Source organism: Trachypithecus francoisi, unplaced genomic scaffold, assembly GCF_009764315.1.
Source record: "Trachypithecus francoisi isolate TF-2019V2 unplaced genomic scaffold, Tfra_2.0 Lachesis_group15, whole genome shotgun sequence".
Classification (NCBI taxonomy): domain Eukaryota; kingdom Metazoa; phylum Chordata; class Mammalia; order Primates; family Cercopithecidae; genus Trachypithecus; species Trachypithecus francoisi.
Window position 1 is genome coordinate 82,001,488 of NW_022681460.1, and position 25,776 is coordinate 82,027,263.

The 25,776-nt window shown below is 42.9% G+C and overlaps 1 protein-coding gene across 2 annotated transcripts in view; it reads left to right on the top strand.

Moving 5' to 3' along the window:
• ALDH8A1 (aldehyde dehydrogenase 8 family member A1) overlaps nt 1–25,776 on the top strand; it is a 32,779-nt gene that overhangs the window by 1,492 nt on the left and 5,511 nt on the right. Inside the window, exons 1-6 of one of the 2 annotated variants that reach the window (XM_033235399.1) lie at nt 4,471–4,474; nt 4,564–4,711; nt 5,963–6,118; nt 8,862–9,011; nt 14,594–14,850; nt 18,377–18,538. In XM_033235399.1, the coding sequence (XP_033091290.1) occupies nt 5,989–6,118; nt 8,862–9,011; nt 14,594–14,850; nt 18,377–18,538 (699 nt within the window). In that variant the 5' untranslated portion in view covers nt 4,471–4,474; nt 4,564–4,711; nt 5,963–5,988. Of the gene's footprint in view, nt 1–4,470; nt 4,475–4,563; nt 4,712–5,962; nt 6,119–8,861; nt 9,012–14,593; nt 14,851–18,376; nt 18,539–25,776 lie in introns of those variants that run through there. The other variant, XM_033235397.1, reaches the window with a different exon arrangement.

Genomic DNA, 25,776 nt, shown 5'->3' on the forward strand with positions numbered 1-25,776 from the left:
AACAGTGGCTCCCATTTATTCAGCTTTTGCTATGTGCTTTGCAGTCATTAAGCTCTTTTATAAAAAAAATTTAAAAATTAATACATAATAATTGTACATCTTTATGGGCGTATGTGACATTGTGATACATGCAGACAGTGTGTCATGATCAAATCAGGGTAATTAGGATCTCCATCACATTAAATATTTATCATTTCTTGGTGTTGGGAACATTCCAAATAGTTCTTCTAACTATTGTGAAATATACAATAAATTATTGTTAACTATTGTCACTCTACTAGAACTTATTCCTTTTAACCATATTTTTGTATTAGTTAGCCAACCTCTATCCTCTCCTCTACCCTTCCCAGTCTCTGGTAACCATAATTCTACTCTCTACCTCCATGAGATAAACTTTTTAAAGATTCCACATATGAGTGAGAACATGTAATATTTGTATTTTTGTGCCTGGCTTACTTCACTTAACATAATATCCTCCAGCTCAAATTGTGTTGCTGCAAATGACAGGATTTTGTTCCTTTTTATGTCTGAATAATATTCCATTGTGTATATATACCATATTTTCTTTATCCATTCATCTGTTGATAGACATTAGGTTGAGTTCATATCTTGACTATTGTAAATAGTGCTGCAACAAACATGGGGGTACAGGTATCTCTTCAGTATACTGATTTCCTTTTCTTTGGATACATTTCCAGTAGTGGGATTGCTGGATCATATTGTTGTTCTATTTTTAGTTTTTTTTAAGAAATCTTCATATGTTTTCCATAATGGCTGCACTAATTTACTTTCACACCAACAGTGTATGTGTCTTCCCTTTTTTATGCAGCTTCAACAGCCTTTTTTATTTTTTGTTTTTTAATAATAGCCATTTTAACTGGGATGAGATGATAACTTGTTGTGGTTTTGACTTGCATTTCCCTAATAATTAGTGATGTTAAGCATTTTTTATATACCTGTTGGCCATTTGTACGTCTTCTTTTGTGGACTATGTATTTAGATCATTTGCCTATTTCTAAGTTGGATTTGTGGGGGGTGGGCTATTGAGTTGTATATGTATACATAAAAGCTCAAGCTCCTTATATATTCTGGTTATTAATACCTTGTCAGATGGATAGTTTGCAAATATTTTCTCCCATTCTGTAGGTTGCCTCTTAACTCTGTTGATTGTTTCCTCTGTTGTGCAGAAAATTTTTAGCTTAATGTTGTTTTATTTATTTATTTAAGTTTCTTTTGTTGCCTATGCTTTTGAGGTCTTACCCAAAACAATCTTTGCCCAAATCAGTGTCCTGAAGTATTTACCCTGTGTTTTCTTATAGTAGTTTCAGAGTTTTGAGTCTTAACATCTATCTAAGTCTTTAATCTGTTTTGATTTGATTTGGTGAGAGATAGGGGTCTAGTTTCATTCTTCTGTATATGGTTATCCAGTTTCCCCAGCACCATTTATTGGAAAGACTATCTTTTCACCAATTCATATTTTTGGCAGCTTTGTAAAAAACAAGTTGGCTGTAAATGCATGGATTTATTTCTGGATTATCTATTCTGTTTCATAGGTCTATGTGTGTGTTTTTACACCAATGCCATGCTATTTTGGTTACTATAGTTTTGTAGTATATTTTAAAGTCTGGTAGTGTACATTCAGTAAGCCCTTTAACATGGATTATCCAAAGAAGCAAGTTATAACAACCTAGAAGTCTCTATTATGATCCTTATTTTACAGAGAACAGTGCTAACACTCTCATCTCTGATGCTTAGATCCATTGGTATGTGCACATGTGTGCACACACACATGCACACCTGTGTGCATAGCACATTTGCATTATAGCATTGCAGTTATAAGCACATACTAGAGTCAGACTGTCTGGTTCAAAGACAAGCTGCACCACTTGGTATCCATGGCCTTGACTTAGAGCTGAACTTCTGCAAGGCTCAGTCTCTTCATCTATAAAATGAGGATAATAATGATATCTACTTTGTAGTGTTATTCTGAGGATTAAACAGACTAATATGTGTAAAACCCTTAGTGCTTGGCATATAGTAAATGCTTTCTATGTATTAGCTTATGCTAATATTATTGTATGTAGTACATTAATGTATATTCTATATTACGTGGACATAAGATGTGCTATAAGGAAACTTAGAAAATATGAGTGGACTTGAATTTTCTGAATAGCAAAAAGATCAGATTGTTACATTGAGTAGGAATTCATACTCCTCATGCTCCTCTTGTTGGCTGTCAGTGGGGCTTCCTCATGGCTGCAGCTAGTGGTGGAGGAAACTAAAGCCATCTCTTCCCCCATCCTGTCTACAGGTCCACATCCGAGATTTAGTTTTTGAGGTGAAGCCACCATATTTCTAGAACTTTCTAATTAAGATGAGAATCATTTTAAACCTTACTGCAGCTCAGCTAAAATTGACTGTATTAGTTCGTTCTCACACTGCTATAAAGATACTACCCAAGACTTGGTAATTTATTAAGGAAAGAGATTTAAGTGACTCACAGTTCTGCATGGCTGGGGAGGCCTCAGGAAACTTACAATCATGGCTGAAGGGGAAGCAGGCATGTCTGGCGGCAGGCGAGACAGCGTGTGAAGCCCAGGAAAAACTATCATTTATAAAACCATTAGATCTCACGAGAATTCACTCACTATCATGAAAATAGCCCCCACAAACCAATCACTTTCCTTCCTCGACACCTGGGGATTACAACTCAAGATGAGATTTGGGTTGAGAAACAAAACCTAACCATATCAGTCACTTTGCATGAGGAAAATGAAGGAGGGGTGTGGGTCAGGTTTTGCATGAGGGCTAGCACAGGCTCAGGTGGCTAGATTGCTTCAGGTCAAGTCCTCCAAAAAAGATGCTCACGGCTGCCAGAAGCCTATGGAAAAGGATTCTGAGTCTGAGCCAGGGCCCAGTGGTGGAAGACAGCTGTGATTCTAATAATTTTTCATGTATGTGAGAAAGGAGAGGAGTGAGACACGAGTTAGGGATTTGTCATCTCTGGAGAAAGCATTACTTAGACATTGCTGGAGAGAAGAGAAAGGCAGAAGAGGACTTGAAAATTATTTTGCCTACATCACATTTTGGCCATGAGTTGATCCTGCCCATACCTTCCCATACATATATTGTTTCCTTTTGTATGTAACTCTAAAAGCAGGTACCCAAGCCATCTGTTCAGCCACAAATCTCCTCTTCCCCAGTAAGGCCTCTTCCACTGGACAGAACCAGGCAGCAGGCAGAGCAACCTCTGATCCTGGGAACCACCAAAATCTGGGTTTGAGTCCTGATTCTGCCACTTATTAGCTGTGTGACCTATGGCAAGTTACTTGAGTTTCTGTGTCTCAGTTTTCTCATCTGTAAATTGGGCATAGAAATACTTATTTTATAGAATTTTAAAAGGACTTAAATAAAATAATTTGTATAAAGTATTTAGCATATTCCCTTATATAAAAATTAGTCAATAAATTATGAATATAATTAGTCATTTCAAGTGAAATTGACAATCTGAGGATGTGATTTCACCCAAAATTTCAGACCTTATAAGATATGTCAGAGCTGAGTTAGAAGCTTTAGAGATTCCACATATCTAGATTAATTTTCTTCTTCTGTAATATATATACTATATATATAATATGTGTATAACATATACATTTCTTTGAGACAGGGTCTCAGTCTGTCACCTAGGCTGGAGGGCAATGGTACAATTACAGCTCACTACAGCCTCTACCTCCTGGGCTCAAGTGATCCTCCCACCTCAGCCTCCTGAGTAGCTGGGAGTACAGGCATGCACCACCGGGCCCAACTAATTTTTTAAAAAAAACTTTGTGTAGAGACAGGGTCTCACTATGTTGACCAGGCTGGTCTCAAACTTCTGGGCTCAAGAGATCCTCCCAACCCAGCCTCTCAAAATGCTAATATTACAGGCATGAGCCATCACTCCTGGCCCACAATATTTTTAAAAATTCTAGTTTCTGAAGTGATTGAAAATGTACATCTGTTAAAATTGAAATAGCTTCTTTCTAATGCTCTGATTACCACATTCAGGATGCATTGGTTGAAATGGAATGTGTTTCTTTGTTTCTATGGTACCCCTCCTTTGCTGGTCATGTAAACACCTGTGTCATTTACTTGGTGGGTGGCCCAACACTGGGGCATGCTGAATATTCAAAATTAGGTGTGGGCCAGGTGCGGTGGCTCACACCTGTAATCCCAGCATTTTAGGAGGCCGAGGCGAGTGGATCACTTGCATTCAGGAGTTCGAGACCAGCCTGGTCGGCATGGTGAAACCCCATTTCTACTAACAATACAAAATTAGCCATGCCTGTAATCCCAGCTACTCGGGAAGCTGAGGTGGGAGAATCACTTGAACTCTGGAGGCAGAGGTTGCAGTGAGCCAAAATTGTGCCATTGCACTCCAGGCTGGGCTACAGAGTGAGAATCTGTCCATAAAAAACAACAACAAAAAAATGAGGTGTATGGAGACCTGAGGATTCTGATTTCATCCATCCCCTCAGGAGCAACAGCTTTAAGGTGACCCTCTCTCCCATTTGCTCCTCAAAGATCGAAGCTGCGGTCAAGGCCGCCAGAGAAGCCTTTCCCGGCTGGTCATCCCGCAGCCCCCAGGAGCGCTCGCGGGTCCTGAACCAGGTGGCGGATTTGCTGGAGCAGTCCCTGGAGGAGTTTGCCCAGGCCGAGTCTAAAGACCAAGGTGAGAGTTGCCTCTTAACTGTAACATGGGACTCAGGGCACCTCTGATTATTCATGTTACCCCTCCTGGGGCCATCGGGCCAGCCCACATGCCTGCTCCTCTGGCAACAGTAGAAATGGAGAGCAAACCCTCTCCTGCTCCAGGCCTGGGAAGGCCAGGATTTGCAGCTGGCCCACCCCATCTCATTCAGATGGCCAGAGAAAGTCACATGGCTGGACCCAAAAGCTGAGGGGCAAAGAAATATACTCTGTCCATTGGATGAAAGGAAGTGCAAATATATACAGCAAAGGGCATGGACATAGGGAGAGATGAAGAACTAGGGCTGATCGTGCAGTCTCCTACTCATTCTAAGCAGAAAATTTCAAAGCAAAGATAATTCGAAAAGCAGTTATGCAGTCAGGTTATTTAGGATGTTTTCTGATATGTCAGTCACCATTCCACTCCCGATACATTTTCTGATTTTTTTCCCACTCCTTCCCTGAGGTCAGGGTAATGGAGTAAATATCTGTAAATGTTTGCAAGACTATCTGTTAGGATAAGGCAAGAGTTTAAAAAATTATATGTGTGCTGTAAACCAAGCCCAAATTAGAAAGCAGCCTGAGTCCAAGCCCTTGAAAAAGAAATAGTTCTCTGTTGGTGTTCCTGGCCAGTCTCCCTACATCGCTAAAGAGAACTCAGTAGCAGTCCAGGTAAGCTTCTGCTTCTCTTTCTACTCCATCTAGGAGCTAGGACGTGCAGGGCATGTGATGGGCGAGCAGGTGCCACACAGCATCTCGTGCCAGGGAGTTCCCAGCCACCCTTCTGATGACTCTACCATGTGTTGGGAGGTCATGAAATACACATTCCATGTGTATCAAAGTGTTTCGTTTCCTGCTGTGCAAACACAACTGTCCTAACACCCATATTTCAATACCTTTGTCACAGGTACAAAGCCTGGTGACTGAATTGCAAGAGTTTGTGTGAGTGAAGTGGTAGCATCTGGCAAACTGAGGATGAGAATGATGTGTTCAGTCCACAAAACAAAGACTATTGACTCAATTTGAACCCCCCACTTCAGTTTCCAACCTTATACCTAAATATTTTATGGTTTTATCAAACCATGATCAAGTCTTTGTGAGGTCAAGGAATGCCTGCCCCAGGCTAGAAGGAATCCAGGCCTTTTCAGTGTGAGTTGGGCCACGTGGGCGGCGGAAGCTGACGGATAGAGTGTCCCCATTAGCAGATAGTGCTTTATGTTTTTGCTTCTTACAGGGAAAACCTTAGCACTGGCAAGAACCATGGACATTCCCCGGTCTGTGCAGAACTTCAGATTCTTCGCTTCCTCCATCCTGCACCACACCTCAGAGTGCACGCAGATGGACCACCTGGGCTGCATGCACTACACGGTTCGGACCCCGGTGGGAGTCGGTAGGAGCTGTTCAGTGAGAGCCTGCCTCCCGGTTATGCTTGCAGATGCTCATAACATTCTATGTCATTGTCCTCAAGGAACAGGCTAAGGAAAAGGAAAGGCTGATATTTTTCTTTTACCTAAAATCCATTGGCCTAAAAAATCTATTTCTAGTTTATTTTCTTTGTGTCAAATTCCCTACTTTTTTTTTTTTTAAACAGAGTCTCTGTAGCCCAGGCTGGAGTGCAGTGGCATGATCTCGGCTCACTAGCCACCACATCTAGCTAATTTTTGTATTTTTAGTAGAAACGGGGTTTCACCATGTTGGCCAGGCTAGTCTCGGACTCCTGACCTCAAGTGATCCTCCCACCTTGGCCTCCCCAAGTGCTGGGGTTACAGGCATGAGCTACCATGCCAGGCCTCATGTTCTCGACTTATTCCTGGAACATTATCTTGGAAAATCATAGGGAAAAGAATGATGCTAAGAGTAAATACGTAAATTCACATGCTAGGATTTTTTTTTTTTTCTACTTATATTTAAAAAAGGAAAAAACAGGCTGGGCGCAGTGGCTCACACCTGCAATCCCAGCACTTTGGGAGGCCAAGGTGGGTGTATCATCTGAGGTCAGGAGTTTGAGACCAGCCTGGTCAACATGGCGAAACCCTGTCTCTACTAAAAATACAAAAAATTAGCTGGATGTGGTGGGGCGCCTGCAATCCCAGCTACTTGGAAGGCTGAGGCAGAGAGAATCACTTGAACCCGGGAGGCTGAGGTTTCAGTGAGCTGAGTCGTGCCATTGTACTCCAGCCTGGGCGACAAGAGTGAGGCTCCATCTCCAACAGCTCCTCGGGAGGCTGAGGCAGGAGAGTCGGTTGAACCCGGGAGTCGGAGGTTGCAGTGAGCTGAGATTGCGCCACTGCACTCCAGCCTGGGTGATAGAGCGAGACTCCGTCTCAAAATTAAAAAAAAGAGAAGAACTATTTATGTGTATTAAATAAATTAATAAGCGTAGGGCATGTAGTATGGTGCCAGGTATGTGATAAATAAGCCTCTACTGAGAACGATCTTACGTCATGCATTCCTTTGCCTCTTTACCTTTGGAGGAACGTGTAAATAAATGTCTGCGATGACTAAAACTTTCCACTAGATGTCACTGTTTCCTCGGAGAAAAAAACAATCTTTTTTTAACTTGTTACATTTTATGACTAGAAGTTAAAAGGAAAAATAAATTGGGACATTTCATTGCTTTGGTTCCTTGAAATCTTCAGAAATTATGTTTTCAAGGCATTGTGGAAAGCTCTACCTCCTCCTAAGAAGCGTGCTAATACATTTTGCTACAAAAATATTTTTATCCCCTAAAGAATGGATTTTTCAATGGGAAATGTAATAATCTAAGAGATGCATTTACTTTCATAGCACAGGCTTGAGGGAAGAGTATAAAATAAGGTGAATCAATTTCCTTTCAGAAGGTAGATTTTCATATTTGTGTGTTTTGTGGTTGGAAACCTGGATAGTTTCAGAATATTGCATGGAGACACATTCTAGCTACTGATTACATTATTCATCCAGCAAATCTCTCTGATCAGGATACAAGTGATAACTAGAGATAATTTTTATTTAAAAATATTTAGCCAAAATGGTTGTCACAGTCCATGCACCAAATGTTATTGGCTTTACTGATAGGAGGGCCCTCACAAGGACTACTCCGAACCTATTGGCCCCCATTTTATGAATAATTATATAAGGCTTGAGATTTTATGTCTCAACCCACAACAGATTTGAAATAAAGGTAAAGAAACATGTTAGAAGAAATAACAGCCAGACAGTTAAAATAATGAGGAAGGAGACGTTTTTGAAAAAGTAAAGCTCAGTCTATAAATCTCAAAATGCATCACATTCTGGAACTGTTTAGTGATAGGTGACAACTGTTTTTTAATTTTTTGTATTGTTTTGAAGTTCCAGGGGACATGTGCAGGATGTGCAGGTTTGTTTCATAGGTAAATGTGTGCCATGGTGGTTTGCTGCACCTATCAACCCATCCCCTAGGTATTAAGCCCAGCATGCATTTGCTCTTTATCCTAACGCTCTTCCCCCGACCTTCCCCTGACAGGCCCTGGTGTGTGTTGTTTCCCTCCCTGTGTCCATGTGTTCTCATTGTTCAGCTCCCACTTATAAGTGAGAACATTCAGGTGTTTGGTTTTCTGCTCCTGTGTTAGTTTGCTAAGGATAATGGCTTCTACCTTCATCCATGTGCCTGCAAAGGACACGATCTCGTTCCTTTTTATGGTTGCATAGTATTCAATGGTGTATATGTACCCCATTTTCTTTATCCAGTGTATTATTGATGAGCATTTGGGTTGATTCCATGTCTTTGCTATTGCTATTGTGAATAGCAAAGTGCTGCAATGAACATACGTGTGCATGTATCTTTATAATAGAATGATTTATATTCCTTTGGCTATATGATAGGTGACAACTCTTTAGCTCTGGAGTTTGTATTGCTGTTGTTCATAATCATGAACCATCAAGAAATGGGTAAATCATATTGACTTTACTCTGTTTTAAAAGGTGCAGTTGCTTGAAATATATTTTAGACTCATTTCCCTGAAGGTGGCTACATATAAGCAAAGCTTGGGAAGAAGTTAGAAGAGTAAGCTAAGTTTCCTGCAGCATGAAGGAGTATTGCGTTAATAACCCCACTTGGCCAGTCCGCCTCAGAGGGGTGTGCTGTCACAGGCAGTGCTTCTGCTGTCATCCCTTAGCTGGTCTAATCAGCCCGTGGAATTTGCCACTCTACTTGCTGACCTGGAAGATAGCTCCAGCGATGGCTGCAGGGAATACTGTGGTGGCCAAACCCAGTGAGCTGACTTCAGTGACGGCGTGGATGTTGTGCACACTCCTGGATAAAGCAGGTAATTAGGTGTTGGGATTGGGGGGCACGCACAGAGTTGGAGCAAAGCTATATTTTATAGAAATCTTCCACTCAGCAGCAAAATTGATTCCAGTGACGTCTTGGGCTTTGTCTTCTGATCCTTGTCTGGGAAATCCCCTCCACCCACAGGGTTCCCTCATCCTGCTTCCTGTCTTCAACGCCAGAATGGTGCTACTGCAGGCGAGTTCCACTCCCCAGGATGGGCCACTGGCAGCACAATAGTGACACAGACTTAAATAGCCCCATCAAATCAAAGACACCAGCCTGCTCCAGAGAGTCAACTAAAATCTTAAGTTTGGGCCGGGCGCAGTGGCTCACGCCTGTAATCCCAGCACTTTGGGAGGCCGAGGCGGGTGGATCATGAGGTCAGGAGATCGAGACCATCCTGGCTGATATGGTAAAACCCCGTCTCTACTAAAAATACAAAAAATTATCCAGGCATGGTGGCGAGCACCTGTAGTACCAGCTATTTGGGAGGCTGAGGCAGGAGAATGGTGTGAACCTGGGAGGCAGAGCTTGCAGTGAGCTGAGATTGCACCACTGCACTCCAGCCTGGGCGACAGAGCAAGACTCTGTCTCAAAAAAATAAAATAAAAATAATAATAATAATAAAATAAAATCTTAAGTTGGAATCACAAGTTAATCTTGATGACAATAGGAATATTGCTAGGTACACCTATAGTGTGCTTAGCTATAGGTTACCTAGTAGAAGTAACCTGATTTTAAGAGCTCTAAATATACATCCTTCAGTTTTCCCTGCCTTTGGGACCGCTACTGGAAAGCTAATACAATATGGCCTCTTCCTAGCATATCAAGGTTTACGTGTTTGCTCCTTGTTCTTTTTCTGCTAATAGTTTATTGACCACATTCAGGATGCGCTCCTGGTTTTGTTCTGGGGTGTAGCTCCACACAGGCACAGGTTGGCACTGTTTCAAGGTAGCAGGTGGGAGACCCCAGCAGCCCTCCTGTGAGAAGTCCCCTTCATGTAAGGTCTTTTGGCCACGTCACCCCACAGCCAGGGCAGGAGTGCTGGGCGGTGGGGACAGACTCACCGTCTTTCTAGCTGAGTCTTTCCTTGCTGCCTTTCAGCTCATAGAGGGGCACTGCTGGGCTCTCCTGTATCCACAGAATGCCCGGTGGGTAAGAGCCCATCCCTCTCTCCCTCTTCAGAACACCTTTCTTAGAAGCACAGACAGACACATTAACTTCCAGTAAACCCTAGCCAGTTCTTTATTCCACGAGGAAGATGATGGCTCAAAACTGAGGCTGTTTAGGGAACGGCACTGGGCCGTGGGATCCCAGGGTCCTCCAGAGGAATGAGGCCTTCCAGCCTAGGACCCTGGGTTGTCATCTATGGAGATCCCAGGCTTCGAGGTGGAGGGAGTGGGGCGGGATATATAATTTAAAAGTGCCGACCCTTCCCGTGTTTCTCCTCTACAAAAGACCCCACGGTCTAATCCCATTCTTTGTAAAATGAAGTCTGTGGTGTCTGCAAAGGCACGACATATTTCTTCCCTGCCTGGTGACTGCAGGTTCCCCAGAGTGGACTAGGCCTGGGGCTTCTCCTCTACTGGGACTTGGAGGCAGGGGTGGCACCGCGGAACCGTGTTCCCTTAACCGCTGTCTCCTGAGACCAAGCACGTCTGGATCAATGATGAGTTATCTTTCCCAGCCGGTCTGTCCTGAATCTGGCCTGCATGAGAGTTTCTGTTTCCGTCTCTGCACAGCATTGATCTTATTTCTTGTGGACTAATAAGCCCATGAAACTAAGATAGCCCTTCTCCTCTTTCCTCCATGGGCTGAAACTTCCTCCCCTGACAAATATAGCGTGTCATCTTCACCTTGCTCCTCTCTTGAGCCCTCGGTTTCTCCACTGGGATTGGGAGGAATGTGAACCACATCTGTGTCATCTGCTTTAGAGTAATGTAAGAGAAGCTTTTAGTAGGGGAGGGAAAAGCGAAAATAACTAATTCATTCGGGATGTTTAAAGAGTTAGCTCCTCTAGTCCTGGGCATTTAAACAGACTTGACGGATAACCTTCCTTTGAAATAAACTCATTTTTAAAAAGACACAGTGAATACTTCTGTGGGATTCCTGGAATAGTCATTGTTTCTTGGGGGCATCAAATATTTGCCCTAATTCCCAGAGTGCCCACTGACTGCATTTTCTTGGCCCTTCCCATTAGCTGTGTGGGGTGGGGGATGTGTGTGTGAGGGTGTGTGTGTGTGGGGGGGGTAGGGAACGTGTGTGTGGGTGTGAGTGTGGGGCAGGGGATGTGTGTGTGTGAGGGTGTGTGTGTGTGCTCTATTTAAGCCTAAAATTCTTCTTGTTGCCAGCCTGCCAAGCCCCTGCATTTGAGGGGTTTCCTTCTAGTCTGTTCTCGTCTGTTCCTAACTTGTCTGTTAGCCACCTCCCCTGAGTTTTGCTAAATTGTTATTTGTCAATTAAACTGCTTTCCTTCTCTTATCACCAGAATCTCTTCAGGTTAGAGGGCGGACATCTTGAGAAAAATTCCATTAATTTCTGGATAAAACGTCAAAATGGTACTGGGAAATAATGGCCAGTCGACATTAGCATCCAAGCCCAAGGGAATGTAATCAAAATGTTAATACCATCGAGAGGAAGGCAATTTCACTGCTGCATGGGCTCATTTCACCGTGGGGATAAATATGCAGTGCTTCTGCATTCTCTCTCACACTCGGTTAAAATGCTACTGTGGGCCGGACGTGGTGGCTCATGTCTGCACTCCCAGCACTTTGGGAGGTGGAGGCGGGCAGATCACGAGGTCAGGAGATCAAGACCATCCTGGCCAACATGGTGAAACCCCGTCTCCACTAAAATACAAAAAAATTAACCGGGGGTGGCGGGTGCCTGTAGTCCCAGCTACTCAGGAGGCTGAGGCAGGGGAATCGCTTGAACCTGGGAGGTGGAGGTTGCAGTGAGCTGAGATAGCGCCACTGCACTCCAGCCTGGGTGACAGAGCGAGACACTCTGTCTCAAAAAAAAAAAAAAACCCAAGAAACCACTGTGAACATTAGCAGTGATTTCATTCATTTTTTGCCTTCAGGATTGATAAAGTCTAACAGTCCACCCCCTCCTGCCCCACATCCCATTCACCCACATGCACACCCCATCACTGGTGGAGATGCTGGGCCCTGCCCAGGAAACTGTGCGAAACTTGTCCTTGTTTCATCCCAAGGGAGGGCCTCTCCTTCCACACTTTTCTTTGCCCCAACCCAGAGCTGGGGTGCTCTCACGTGGTGCCAGCCACTCGTCTGACAGTGACCTACAATCTGGGACTGACCTAAGTTAGATTTCAACAAATGTGCACGTTGGGTACAGAGATGCAACACTTAGGCCAATCCTAAGAACTGCCTAGACACAGTGTGATTATACAGATGACTTTCTTTTTGGACATTATAGAGATGATTTTCTTTTTAAAACTTCCTCATTCATGAACCATTTCTAATTTGAATAATGTACACTAAGCATTCATTCACTCATTCATTTACTTAAAAGTTATTAACCTGCTGGCTTTGCTGCTAACTGGTTGTTATTCAATCTTACTTTGCCTCAAATTTCTTCCTGGTGACCTAAGTGTAATAAAACTACCTATTTCCTAAGGTTGTTGTGAGGCCTGAAGGGTGTGAGTCACGGAGAGCAGTGGTGAGCCCGCAGGAAGCACCCTATCTAATGTTTGCATTTACTAGTCTGAGTTCCATGTGCTATCAACGGAAGAATCATAAGGTTCATGCATTTGGAAAGGAGGGTTTTATTTCTTATAAAGCATTGCAGCCTGCAGACTGGCCATCTTGCTGGCTGGGAAGCGTAGCCTCTGCCCAAAGTGGAGAACAAGTACTTGGAGGAGGGGTAAAGGGAACAGAAATTTTCCTGAGCAGGGTGGCTGAATATTCATGTTCAGTAAGATATGGGAGGAGTCATGAATATTTATGAAAGGAGGAACAGGTGCATGCACAGGAGAGCTTCATGTGTCTTCACTGGATCACGTGCTCAAAAAGATGGCAGCCTTAGCATGTTCCGAGGGTGGATTTTTTTGGTCATCTGACGTCAAAAGGTGAAGCAGAGGACATGAAAACCCTCACGACATACCCTCAGCAAGTTGGCCAAAACCAGTCCAGAGATGGTGGTCAGTTTTTAGGAAGGGATGCGTTGTGAGACTGGTGAGCTGCCACATCCAAACTGCAAAGAGGGAGGAAAATTTGGTTGCAATTTCAGATGGTTAGCTAAAGGCGATAAAGGAATAGGTTGTCCATTTCTTGTTTTTTAGAGCTGGTTTCTGCTTACACTCAGGAAAGAATTCTGGTTAAAGATTAATAAAGAAGGGTCATACTACGGCATGTTTGACCTCTCATCCTATAATGGCTGGGAATTCCATTTTTAAGGTTTCTCTGGTATCCCTTTGGCCAAGAGAGGGTCTATTCAGTGAACTGGGGGAGCTTAGGATTTTATTTTTATTTCTCAATGCCAAACTAGGCTGTGGCACAGAGTATACAATGGAGAGCAAAGAACAGATACTGTTTCTGCCCTTAGCTAGTGTACCTTCTAGTTGTGTGCAGGCAATGAACAAGTAAGTCCAGAAAACACATGGATAGGCCGGGTGCAGTGGCTCATGCCTGTAATCCTAGTATTTTGAGAGGCTGAGGTGGGCAGATCACTTGAGGTCAGGAGTTCGAGGCCAGCCTGGACAACATGATGAAATCCCCTCTCTACTAAAAATACAAAATTTAGCCAGGCATGGTGGTGCATGCCTGTAATCCTAGCAACTTGGGAGGCTGAGGCAGGAGAATCTTTTGAACCTGGGAGGCCAAGATGGCATCACTGCACTCCGGCCTTGGCGATAGAGCCAGACTCCATCTCAAAAATAAAATAAAATAATAAAAAAGAAAACACATGCATAAATGCACGAATATACAGGGTAGCAGGGTCTCATGATAGAAAAGATTGGGGCACCCATTTTTGGTTGTTTGTGGTACTTGTAAGTTGGCCCTACAGTGTTATGATGTTGTTTATAAGCATGGTGCACAGGACTTCCAACCTGAAACCCACCCTCGCTGGGGAGCCTTGCCCTGCTTCCCTGGGCCAAGATAGTCGATTTCTTCTTTGCTCCTCTGCAGCATATATACACCTCTCTACTTAACATTTTCACACAGCATTGTGACTCCTGGACACCAAGATGGAGCAGGGGGCTGCTCCCCTAGTGGGCTTGACCTGCCTGAGACTATCTCTGCATCCTCAAGCCCTAAGGCCTAGCCAGTATTATGGAACGAATCACCTAAAATATGTTCCACCCTGCATGTCTCTAGGAAAGCATCCGGTGGAATTCTACCTGGGGCGTACTGCGGGCCGAGGTGACTCTGTGGGTTTTGCTTTGCTATTAAACCAGAGGCAGCCATGAAAGTTCCAAGTGTTGTAAAACCCAAGTGCTTCCTCCATCCCCACCCACTCCCATTCAAGCGATTGGACTTTCAAGGAGAGTTTCCATGTAACTTGAACTCTTCAACATACCGGGAATTACTATAACCGATATTGTTTCCTATCCAGGTGTTCCACCAGGTGTGGTCAATATTGTGTTTGGAACTGGGCCCAGGGTGGGGGAGGCCTTGGTGTCCCATCCAGAGGTGCCCCTGATCTCCTTCACCGGGAGCCAGCCCACCGCCGAGAGGATCACCCAGCTGAGCGCTCCACACTGCAAGAAGCTCTCCCTGGAGTTGGGGGGCAAGAATCCTGCCATCATCTTTGAGGACGCCAACCTGGAGGAGTGCATTCCGGCAACGGTCAGGTCCAGCTTTGCCAACCAGGTATGTCCCCTGGGGTTCTTCTCCCTCCCCTCCATGGCCCTATCAAGCTGGATCTGTTTCATCACAGTGCACTGCCTGGGAGCAAGCAGGTCAATCCAGTGCCATTTCCATGAAGGCAGGATCAGTACATTGTGTGATTCCCTTAACTCTCTGCTCAATTTGAACATTAATTAGTGGCCCTGTGGAGTCACAGCTTCTGTTCAGCAAATTCCTCTTCTTGAGTTGCACAGCTTTTATCAGGCACCAGCCATGGGTGGAATGATTGATTTTGCTGCTCCGAGCATCTCCATTTCTTATTCACACAGTTGCCCTCTCTTGTCTTTTATTCTTTTCTTAAACCTTGTCTTTGCTGTGTTCAAATGTCCTATTCCCAGTAAACCTTATTCTCATTTCAAAAGTATGCCAAATGCATTCATACACTGAGTTCCAAATACTTGAAACTGACTAGAGAAGATTTCTTGGCGTGGATTCATGGATCAGCTTCAGGGCATCATTGTAGCTTCTAAAATTCCATAAGAGATATTTCTCTGGGCTCTGGAGTTTTTGGCAGATTCTTTAAGGCTATGGCATTCCAAAGAGTTAGGAACACTAGACCAGATCAACTAAACAGTAGGCTGCAAGAAGATGGAAACGGTGCCTGCTTTTGTGTGGTATTTTCAATGTCGATGCTTAGAATACTGCCTAGGATATAGCAGATGTACATAAACACTGGATGATTTTCTTCAAAGGATATTTTTATTTTAACAGAGAATAAAGACATAGGCCAAAGACCTAGAACTTCACAGAAGGAAAGAGCAGTGAAATGAGAGATATCTGTATTGAACTAACTCAGGTGACATTGAATATTGCATAAGCTTTTGAACCTGCATTGCTTCACTGATAAAATCATGTGAACAATAATGATGTCTTCTGACAGGGTTTTCATGAGTATAGAGTGAAAAATGTTACTTTCAATTATTATCTTCATGATAATCATAAGTGTAATTATTTCTCTCACTGTAACTCTTGAAGTGGCTAGAAAGACAGTTTCTGGATCAATAGACAATGTACTTTTACAATACAACTAATTTAACCATTAAGCAAGTTTCAAGTGAACAATTAAACCAAGTGTTTTCGTGGCTTAGAGACAACAACAGAGGGACAAATTTTGTGGACTGAGAAACTAAGATGAGAGAAAGGTAAACTCTGTACTAAACAAATTCTGAGGAGCCAGGTGTGGTGGCTCACACCTGTAGTCCCAGCACTTTGGGAGGCCGAGGTGGGTGGATCACCTGAGGTCAGGAGTTCAGACCAGCCTGGCCAACATGGCAAAACCTCGTCTCTACTAAAAATATGAAAATTAGCTGGGCATAGTGGTGGGCACCTGTAATCTCAGCTACTTGGGAGGCTCAGGCAGGAGAATCTCTTAAAACTGGGAGGCAGAGATTGCAGTGAGCCGAGATTGCACCTCTGCACTCCAGCCTGGGTGATAAGAGCAAGACTCCATCTCAAAAACAAAACAAAAAAACAAAGTCTGAGCATGGAAATAAGAAGTGTAAGCTTCTCTCCTACCAGAATTGTGCAAGGATTTGAGTTTGCCCAGATAACCTTCCTTTTGGGAGTGTTTTAAAATGTAAATGGGGAAAGAGACATACACCTAACTCATTGGCTAATCCAAGGTCACAAGTGGATGTTAGGCAAAATAAATAAAGCAGCTTGATTTAGCTGAGCAATGAATTCTATGTCATGCATATTTCTTCCTTAATTGAATGTCACTGGCTTTTTTGAAGCATCTCTGTGTGACCTTGGACATATACTAATTCAAAGCATTTTTTCCTAACTGTAAACTGGAAAGGCTAACAGGCTACAGAATTATTTATAATGAGGAAAGCACCCTGCGCAGTGTCTGGCTTGACGATAGGCACTCAATGAATGATACTGTCCTTTTCTCACTCTCTCCAAAGTCTTTCTTCTGGGCATCTTGGTATGCTTACCTATGCTTCATGGGCACTGAGCAACAGGGAACTGGGTAAACCCCTCTAGCCTCTTGGTCATGCTCTCCTTCCCTGATGTCACAGGGCACTTGTGCAAATGAAAGTATCAAGTGTTTAGACATTTCCCAAGCTAGATATGGAGATGATCCTAACAGCAATCCTGGTTGCAGAAAGAATGTATTATTTCAAAACATTAATGGTTTAATCTGGACAATGAATCTTTGTACAAATACCAGGACAATCAGGAGCCTTCTATTTCCTAGGATTTTTGTGAAGTCAAACACAAACATGGCAAAAATATTTATGCATTTATGTACTTGTCATGCATAAATGATGCTTTGAAAGTCTAGAATGTGGTTTGTAAACTGTTACATGTTATATTCAAATGATAGGGTTATTTTTCACTGAGAAATCTGTTATAACCCCTCCCCTGCACACTCAGCATCTCTATTTGATGTCTGTGAGGCATCTGAAACCCAGCGTGTCCAAAGCAGAGCTCTCATTTCCCTCCCTCTCCCTTCCTTGCAATACCAATCCTCTTCCCACCTCAAGTCTGCCCTTCCAGGGAACAGCACCACCATCCCCTGTGCAGCCTACTCTTGTTCTTGCCCTCTCTTTCCATCGACAGGTCCTGTTGGTTCTGTCTTTAAGGTATATCCTGAATCCCATCACTTCTCCAGTGCATCTGTGCCAGCTTCATCACTCTTCGGAGGTTCCGGGCCCCTGGAAGAACCTGTTGAACTCAGTGGGTCCTTTTCACTTCTCTGAATCTCCATGGACGCCTCCCTGGTCCCAGCCACCTACACGCATCTGGACTTCTGGAATATTCTCTTAACTCCTCTGCTCTGTTTCTACACTTGTTTCCTTCCATCCTATTTTCCCACGGCTGCCGGAATGAGCATGTTAAAATGTAAATCTGATCATATCATTCTGATGCTTAAAACCTTCCCTCATTTTTTCATGATACTGAGAATAAAACATAATCTCTTTATGAACCTACAAGACTGCACAATAGAGCCTTGCTAGCCTCCTGACCTCCTCTCCTACCATGTACTTCCTGTCCCTGCCTCCTCTTCCAGCCTCAGCCCCACCAGCTGCTTTTCCTCATGCACACCAGCTCATTCCTGCTGCAGGTCCTCTGTACTTACTCTGAAGAATTCCCCACCTCCAGATCTTTTCCCGTCTCGTGGCTTCACATCAGTCAAGATTCCAGGCAAATACACCCTCTTTGCACGTGCCCCCCATGACTCCCTTCTGTAAAACAGCTGCCCCTGCCCCTGCCGTCAGTTTCCATTCCCATCCTCTGCTTAATTTTCTTTTATGGCTTTGATCACAACCTGAAGTTATATTATTTATTAAGTTTATGTACTTGTGTTTTTGTTTGTCTTTCCCACAAGACTATGTGTTCCACATGGTGGGGAGTTTGTCTTATTCACCATTGTACCCCATTGCCTAGACCAGTGCCTGATACATGGCAGGTACTCAAAAGTGCGGAGTGCTCTATCCATGGAGGAGAGTGTCTCTAGCCTTGTCCTTCTTCTCATTCTTGGCAGGGTGAAATCTGTCTCTGTACCAGCAGGATCTTTGTCCAGAAGAGCATCTATACTGAATTTTTACAGAGATTTGTAGAAGCTACCAGAAAGTGGAAAGTCGGCATTCCCTCTGATCCATTGGCCAGCATGGGTGCTCTGATAAGTAAAGCACATTTGGAGAAAGTGAGTAAATTTCTGCCATGTAAGTTACAGAATAAGTTCTTATTTGAAGAGAAGCTCCGTATGAGCATTGCACACATCAGACTCTGAAGTATTGTTAGTTACTACCCCATTTTTGGACACAGAGTCTAGACACTGTGGATAAGAATATGCAAATGCAGTCCCAGTGAAAGTGCATCCACATGAAATTAATGAACTTGAGAAGTCAGTGTGGAGATACTACCAGTAGAGAGGGGAAGCCAAATTTCAAAACAGAAAGATCAGCTAATAAGGGTGATGTGGAAGAGTGCCAGTGATTTCCATAGGCAAGCATTCTCTTTGGAAAAGGTCTGCCTCTGGATTATAGCCAGAAGTGCCGACACAAACAGTCCAAATTGTGTCGTCCTTAGTCAGTGGGGGACCAGGGGTAGCCCATCTGGAAGAAACCACTGATAGTCTCTGCGTGATTGATGAAACTCAGATCTTTAGGGTCATTTTTTAAGAAAAGCAGATCTGGCCCTTGACTGCAATTTAGGGTTATTTTAATTTATTACCAGATGTGACTCCCAAAATAAGTCATACATTTTGGAGTCAGAAGGACTCTGCTTTCAGCTCAGTGCCACTGAGGGAAACTTGTCCCCATCAGCCAGCCAATGAGAGACAGAGCATTTACGTAAGTTTGTAGAAATCCCTGACACTGCACAGTGCACTCCCACATTAACTATATTTAACTTTGACTTTCAGGACACTGCAACACAGTTGCTTGCAGATGGAAAGATGAAGTAGCTTGAAGGCCTGCCCTTATTTCTTCTGTTTTCTCAGTGAAATAGGCATCAGGGTGAGGAGGGGAAAAGGTGTTGAAGGTTTCAGGAGGGAGGAGAGGGTATGAAATAATCTCGCAGTAGGTCACGAGAAAAGAACTGGGAAATCACCAAGTTATTAGCAGAACAGCTCAAAGGGCTCACTTGAGGCTTGTAGTCATTTATTTAAAGTGAGGCCGACCAGCATGGCGTGTTTTTCTCCAGCTAAATTTACCTACAGGATTGAGGGTACATAGACAATGGTCCGCAGAATGTCCAGTGAGACCAATAGTTGTTGATGGTCCTGCATGGAGTGAAGATTTTCCAGGTGCAGGAGACTCCCCTGTTCTCTCTCATTCTGGCTCTTTTGGACATTAGGGCTCCCTGCCTGCCTGCCCACACCTGCAAATGACTGGTGAAAAACAATGTTAGTATATCCCCGACCGCTTCCTGGGAAACAGGAAGGGGTGGAACAAAAGTTAACCTCCTAGAGTGCCTTTCAGCAGGTTCAGGCAGTACTGCAGTGTGAGGTTCCCTGTGCAACTCACTCACTCAGAATTTCAAAGTTCTTTCTGTATCAACTCAACAGATACACTATTTTTTTCTATTTTAGTCGCTACCATAATAACTATTTTAGTTACCCAGTGAGAGAATATATATTAGTGAAACAAATAGAAGTAGTGACTTTTCCGTATCAGTTGAATGATCTCTCTCTCTCTCTGTCTCTCTGTGTGTGTGTGTGTGTGTGTGTGTGTGTAAGAGAGAGAAATCGATGCCACACTTTGACTCATATTGGTAGCTATGGCTTTTCTCTGTGATACTCTAAATATTTGTCTTCAATACGTTGTAATTCCTGTGGACTTTCATACAATATTTTTGATGCCCAGTATATTCCTCCTTGGCCACAGGAGGCTTCTTATTTTTTATTTTTTTAACATGTACTAAGCTGAAATGAGCCACTGTTGGAGAATTAAATATTTAATATTGTGATGACTTAAACAAGACGCTAATGAGTTCTAGTAACTGGCATAGATTGCAGATTCTATGTGTTTATGAAATGCAACACTAAATAGGCCATATGCTCTCACCTTTAAAACCACTCCAGGAGCCCTCTCTTTAACCTGCTCTCTTGTCCTTCTGAGCCCACTGGAGGCCCACCTGTAGACATCTCTGTCCTGTGACAACAGGAGGCCTCAGGTGGTCTCAATTGCCCTGCTACACGTGGACAACAAGACCTCTCTCTGCTGAGCCTTGGTTCCTTTCAGTGGAGAATGGTGATCAAGCCCAGCATTTGAGCTTAAGGGTGACCATTAGGGGATTTCCTATTACATAACAAGTGGCTTAATGACATCCAAGAAGAGGTCAAGAAGAGGTGGCTTAAAACCTTGTGATGCTTCACACACACTGCCCTTTTTTTATTTTTTATTTATTTATTTTTTTGAGATGGAGTCTCACTCTGTCACCTAGGCTGGAGTGCAGTGGCACGATCTTGGCTCACTGCAACCTCCACCTCCTGGGTTCAAGCAGTTCTCCTGCCTCGGCCTCCCAAGTAGCTGGCACTACAGGTGTGTGCCACCACGCCCAGCTAATTTTTGTATTTTTAGTAGAGACAGGGTTTCACCATGTTGGCCAGGCTGATCTTGATCTCCTGACTTCAGGTGATCTGCCCACCTTGGCCTCCCAAAGTGCTGGGACTAAAGGTGTGAGCCACTACGCTCGGCCACACTGCCTTTTTTAAGAAGAGTCCTGGCTGGGTGCGTTGGCTTATGCCTGTAATCCTAGCAGTTTGGAAGGCTGAGGCGGGTGGATCATTTGAGGTGAGGAGTTCAAGACTAGCCTGGCCAACACGGTGAAACCCCGTCTCTACTAAAAACACAAAAATTAGCCAGGCAGTGGTGGTGCGCACCTATAATCCCAGCTATTTGGGAGGCAGAGGCAGGAGAATCACTTGAGCCTGGAAAGTGGAGGCTGCAGATTCTGCTACTGCCCTCCAATCTGGGCCACAGAATGAGACCCTGACTCAAACAACAACAGCGACAACAGCAACAACAGAAGGCTCCTGAGTTCATGCTGACATTTCTAATGTAGTGAAATTACCTTTTAAACCTTGCTCTAATATCGTAGTAATTTCATCACTGGTGATGATGTGTCATGCTGTGTATGGTCATACCCCATGTTACTCACAGTCAATGCCTAAGTCTTTAGAATAACCTAAGAAACTGGCTACGATCTTTCCCATTACCTCTGTGACCCTTCCCTTTCCTCATTCCACTCCTGCATACTGGCCTTCCTGTTCTTCCTGGAAAATACCAGGCACCCTCCTCCTTCTTGGCTGTTGCTCTTGTTGCTCATGCTGCCTGGAATGCTCTTCCTTCGGATGTATGCATGGCTCTCTCCTTCCCCTTCTTAGAGTAGATGTCACCTGAATGAGGGCTTTCCTGCCTACCTTATACACAGTGGTACCTTTTACAACTTTGACTTCTTTGGAGCTTTATTTTTCTCCATGGTTCTTGCAATATATAAGCAATATATATTTTTCTCCATGACATGCAATATATATGTCTTACCCTTTACTGACTATCTTCCCTGGACTAGAATGTCAGCTTCTTGGTCTGTTTTATTCATTGCTGTATCTTTAGAATCTAGAAGGCTCCTGGAACGTAGTAGGTACATAGTATTTGTTGGGCGAATGACTGAATTAACACCACGTGATGTGTTCCAGTTACAGTGTATCCCCCAAATTTAAGGTATCCATTTTCTTTGAATTTTTTTTGATCCTTAGATTAAACTACCTGGAATTCGGTCCAAAATGCACAGGTCCTGGCCATCTCTGGCCAGTATGACTCAGCATCAAGATTCTGAAAGGAAAACAAAATAAATCCAAAAACTAAAACCCAGTCTTTCTCCAAGAAAGTGCTTGAACCATCTGAGCCTGGAGCCTCTAGTATCACTGATCACTAAATCATAACAATGATAAAGGAGCTGTATAGACACATACATGCCTTTGAGGTTTGGCTTGAAATTCTTCTTTAACTGCTCACAATTGGTACAAGTATTGGTGATTCCATCTTAGGTCACAAGTAGTTTTGGTATCTAACTCTAGTTTTCTGAAAACATTTGGTTAAATATGGATCTTTAATACCTCAACAGTATACAAATCTAACTTTTTAAATGCCAATTTAGGAATCTAAAAAATTACATCTAGATTATTATCAAAAATAATTTCAGATTTCTATAGCATTACTACAAGTATACAAGTGAAAAAATTTCTGCAGGTTCATATTTCTCCACTGTCCTTGTGTTTCTCAAGAATCAACTTATTCAAAAGGTACCAAAATATTTCTATTATAACACATTTTAGTTATAGACACCATTCACATTTGGAATGCCTCCCAAATTCTTAAACTTTAGTTTTGTGTTTTGGTGATTCCTAGTAGTTTTCATCACCCATAAAATAAACACAGAATTTAGCGAGTTTAGGTGTCAGAATACTTCAGCATAAAATATCCATATTTTTCCCTAGAGTAAAATATATACCCTGAGCATTGTGTCTATGAGTGACTCCACAGAGAAGACCTAGATTACCTTTTCTTCAGTAGGTTTGTGGTTAGAATCTTTCAACCTAAAATAACAACATAGAGAAGGGCTCTCTAAAGAAAATAAAAGCGACTTTCTTTGGGAATTAATGCCAGAAGATTATAAACTGGGATATGCGTGTTGTGATGGATTCCGGGCATAGCTAGGGAGGTAAAGGAAGACGAGGGTTTTTAAAGGTAAAATGAGGAAGGTGACAGAATGTTGTTTTGAAACAATTATCATTGGCTACAAGAATCAATAATAAGGGTGATTTATTATTTAATGGGAGCACCAGTCCAAGGTTGAAGGGACAGTTGCTGTATAAACGTCCTTGAGGTATTTTTTGGGCAAGGTTGCGGTGGCCTTTGTGCAAGGTTGTGGTTTTGGTAGAGTCTCTTGTGATAGTTTTTGTTATCAGGCAAATATGTGTGAGGACTCTGTCCGTGGCAGATGGTAGCAGAGGACTCAGTTTGCAAGTTCATGTCCCGGTAGCACAGGCATACATGTGGGAGGGACACCCTACTCTGAGTTTCTGAAGATGTGTCCCTCTCTGGCCGGCCCTCCTTCTGCCTCAGCCCAGCTCCCTATTTGGATTTTGTCAAGCAAGTTCTTATCTGAATCCAGACTAAGACATGCAGGGAGAGCTTGGTTTCCCTAGGGCTCACCTTGTTCTGGCTAGCTCCAAGCTGTGCATGCAGGGAATCGGGGGACCTAGAGTACTTTGCTGGGCTTGACCACAATGACTCCCAGGAAGAAGATTCTCGTGTCGGAGCTCCTAATATTTTTACAACTAATTTTCATCCCTTGCACCTCCCTAATAATAAATTTGCCTTAACGTAGTGCTTACATCACCCCATCTTATACACCATGTTTTTACCAACCCCATCTTCCCCTAAAGGAAGGAGAAATGGAAAGGCCACTATTCCTCATTTCTCATTCCTCATTATTTCTAGCATCACAGCTGCAGAAGCTGTGGACAAAAACCAAGATTTCGAATAGATCTAAACCACTTATTATATTCAACATTTTTAAAACTTGAAATATTGGCAAAGCCCTAGACCAGCTTCTCCTGGACATATCTAAGTCCAGAAATGCCATCTTCTATTGAACCAAATTATGCCTGAAAATCAAGCATCTGTTTCACATGTTAGTTGTATTATCTTAATATTATTTCAGTTTAATATACTTAGGTGCCATGGATCACTTTGGAAATGATGAATCTTAGCAGTTACCAATTTTTTCTGACCACATTAAAATAAAAGGCCATAAACTCATATTTATCTTTTAAGCAAAACTTTTGAAAGCCCCAAGATATTTTTACCATTGAACACTTTCTCTCTCAGTCAATTTTTCTTTTCTTTTCTTTTTCTTTTTCTTTTTTTTTAAATAAATCTTCGTTGGGCATGGTGGCTCATGCCTGTAATCCTAGCACTTTGGGACGCCAAGGCAGGAAGATCACTTGAGCCCAGGAGCAGCCTGGGCAAAATGGTAAAACCCTGTCTCTAAAAATTATACAAAAAAATTTAGCCAGGCATGGTAGTGCATGCCTGTAGTCCCAGCTACTCAGGGGGCTGAGGCAGGAGGATCACCTGAACCCCAGGAGGTCAAGGCTGCAGTGAGATGAAATCACGCCACTGAATTCCAGCCTGGGTGACAGTGAAATGCTGTCCTAAAAAATAAAATAATCCTTCTACTTTGTAATAATTTAAGATTTATAGAATGTTTCAAAGATAAGGCAGCGAATTTTTTTTAATTTTTTTAATTTTTAATTTTTAATTTTTATTTATTTATTTATTTATTTTATTTTACTTTAAGTTCTAGGGTACATGTGCATAACGTGCAGGTTTGTTACATATGTATACTTATGCCATGTTGGTGTGCTGCACCCATCAACTCGTCAGCACCCATCAGTTCATCATTTATATCATGTATAACTCCCCAATGCAATCCCTCCCTCCTCCCTCCTCCCCATGATAGGCCCCAGTGTGTGATGTTCCCCTTCCCGAGTCCAAGTGATCTCATTGTTCAGTTCCCACCTATGAGTGAGAACATGCGGTGTTTGGTTTTCTCTTCTTGTGATAGTTTGCTAAGAATGATGGATTCCAGCTGCATCCATGTCCCTACAAAGGACGCAAACTCATCCTTTTTGATGGCTGCATAGTATTCCATGGTGTATATGTGCCACATTTTCTTAATCCAGTCTGTCACAGATGGACATTTGGGTTGATTCCAAGTCTTTGCTATTGTGAATAGTGCCGCAATAAACATACGTGTGCATGTGTCTTTGTAGTAGAGTAATTTATAATCCTTTGGGTATATACCCAGTAGTGGGATGGCTGGGTCATATGGTATATCTAGTTCTAGATCCTTGAGGAATCGCCATACTGTTTTCCATAATAGTTGAACTAGTTTACAATCCCACCAACAGTGTAAAAGTGTTCCTATTTCTCCACATCCTCTCCAACACCTGTTGTTTCCTGACTTCTTAATGATTGCCATTCTAACTGGTGTGAGATGGTATCTCATTGTGGTTTTGATTTGCATTTCTCTGATGGCGAGTGATGATGAGCATTTTTTCATGTGTCTGTTGGCTGTATGGATGTCTTCTTTTGAGAAATGTCTGTTCATATCCTTTCCCCACTTTTTGATGGGGTTGTTTGTTTTTTTCTTGTATATTTGTTTGAGTTCTTTGTAGATTCTGGATATTAGCCCTTTGTCAGATGAGTAGGTTGCAAAAATGTTCTCCCATTCTATAGGTTGCCTGTTCACTCTAATGGTAGTTTCTTTTGCTGTGCAAAAGCTCTTTAGTTTAATTAGATCCCATTTGTCAATTTTGGCTTTTGAAGGCAGCGAATTTTTATATCCACTCACCCAGTTTTTCCTGTT